This window comes from Perkinsus marinus (genome assembly GCF_000006405.1).
Source record: "Perkinsus marinus ATCC 50983 genomic scaffold scf_1104296972990, whole genome shotgun sequence".
In the NCBI taxonomy this organism is placed as follows: Eukaryota; Perkinsozoa; order Perkinsida; family Perkinsidae; genus Perkinsus; species Perkinsus marinus.
In genome coordinates this window covers 1-1,465 of record NW_003201573.1, presented here as the reverse complement: position 1 = coordinate 1,465, position 1,465 = coordinate 1, and the positions used below count along the sequence as shown (strand labels likewise).

The window sequence follows — 1,465 nt, the reverse complement described above, 5'->3', positions numbered from 1 at the left end:
TTTGATCATAGAGTATCGTGGTAGTAATACGACCACCACTTTATCCGTGCTATCAGATGGCCAGTGATTGGTGGCATTTTGCCATGAACGCTATCATCGTGACTATGTTGTGGTGATACTCTTCACAAGGGAGTGTTTCCTGTTCTCTGTGTACAGTGTCTGGTACTTTGTGAATCACAAATTGTGATCGTGCATAGGGAGAATGACTTTCCATGTACTTAGGAAAACGAGTAGGGGGTGAGACTTGCTCAATACACTGTATTGAATACAGAATTGATACGCCTTGTCGGCACAGTGAGGTAGCGATGGGAGGTGGTCCATAGAGATTGTAGGAGTCATAAATTCGTGTAGTATCACCATGAGCGGCTCACCAATTATGCCGCGGGTGTGTTTCCTAAAAATAAGTTTACAGTAGTCGTCGAGAAAGGTCAACGACGGACAGACTGTCTTGTATAGGAATAGGATTGAACTGACTCGTAGCGCACGCCCGGAGCTAGTGAACTGAAGCAGGAACAGTGCTTTGCGATATCTTCTCGCCCCTTACTGCTCGATCCTTCGTCATGACGTCGAAGGGCTCGGTCATTGACTGTCTGTGTGACTACCCTACTGTAGCGAGGCTTGCAGCGGCGCCTAAGAATTGTGGAGCTTTAGCTTCCTAGATTCTCCTAGATTTTTCTAGACTCTTCCAGTGGAAGAATTAACTGGTATCAATGTCGGCAACGGAACAGCAAGACAGTTGTCCTCCGGCCAGTATAAATATACATTACATGTGATGACCGCGTTGCGATTAGACTATCACGGTATTGATGGTCTATCAATACCCGGTGATAGTATCACCCGGTTTTCGTCCTCTTGCTGAACTAGAGAACGCAATAACAAACTCGTTGGATAATACCAAACAGATCCGTTGTTGATAACTCGGATTAGATGCGATCGGCAACATTCTTTGAGTTGCCAGTAAAGCTGGGCTTAAGAGTTGAATAAAAGGCAGAGGGATGAGTGAACAATATGCGATAGAATTCCCTATCGAGTGTGAAGTCAAGTGTGAGCAGCTCGAGCCTTTTAGCGTCTCAAAATGGGATAATCGATCGCCATATTGACAGCTTTTAGCGGGTTCAGAGCTCCAGCATGCGCCTTGATGGGACTCGAAGAGCTATTGAACCGATCAACGTTGTGGGTGAGCATCCCAGCAACGTACTTTGGCTTAACGCCCATAGAAAGCAAGATCGCGGCTGCTCCAGAGACGATAGGACAGGCAAAGGACGTACCCGACGAGATTTCGTTGTTACCGACATAGATATCCGTGCCGTAGGCAGCGATATCGACGCTATCACCGTAGTTGCTAAAACCAGCCATTTCAAGAGTGTCCTGGTTCCTGAGAGCACCCACACAGACCACGCGTGGCAGCGAGCATGGATAGTATGTGTCAGCCCGCTTCCCACTGTTACCAGCGGAGGCGACAACA

At 47.5% G+C, this 1,465-nt stretch overlaps 1 protein-coding gene across 1 annotated transcript; it reads right to left on the bottom strand.

Moving 5' to 3' along the window:
- Positions 1–1,062: 1,062 nt before the first annotated feature.
- Positions 1,063–1,356, bottom strand: Pmar_PMAR014259 (hypothetical protein; the record flags this gene model as incomplete). Its single annotated transcript, XM_002766379.1, has 1 exon — positions 1,063–1,356. The coding sequence occupies one exon, from the start codon at positions 1,354–1,356 to the stop codon at positions 1,063–1,065; it is 294 nt and encodes a 97-aa protein (XP_002766425.1).
- Positions 1,357–1,465: the final 109 nt, after the last annotated feature.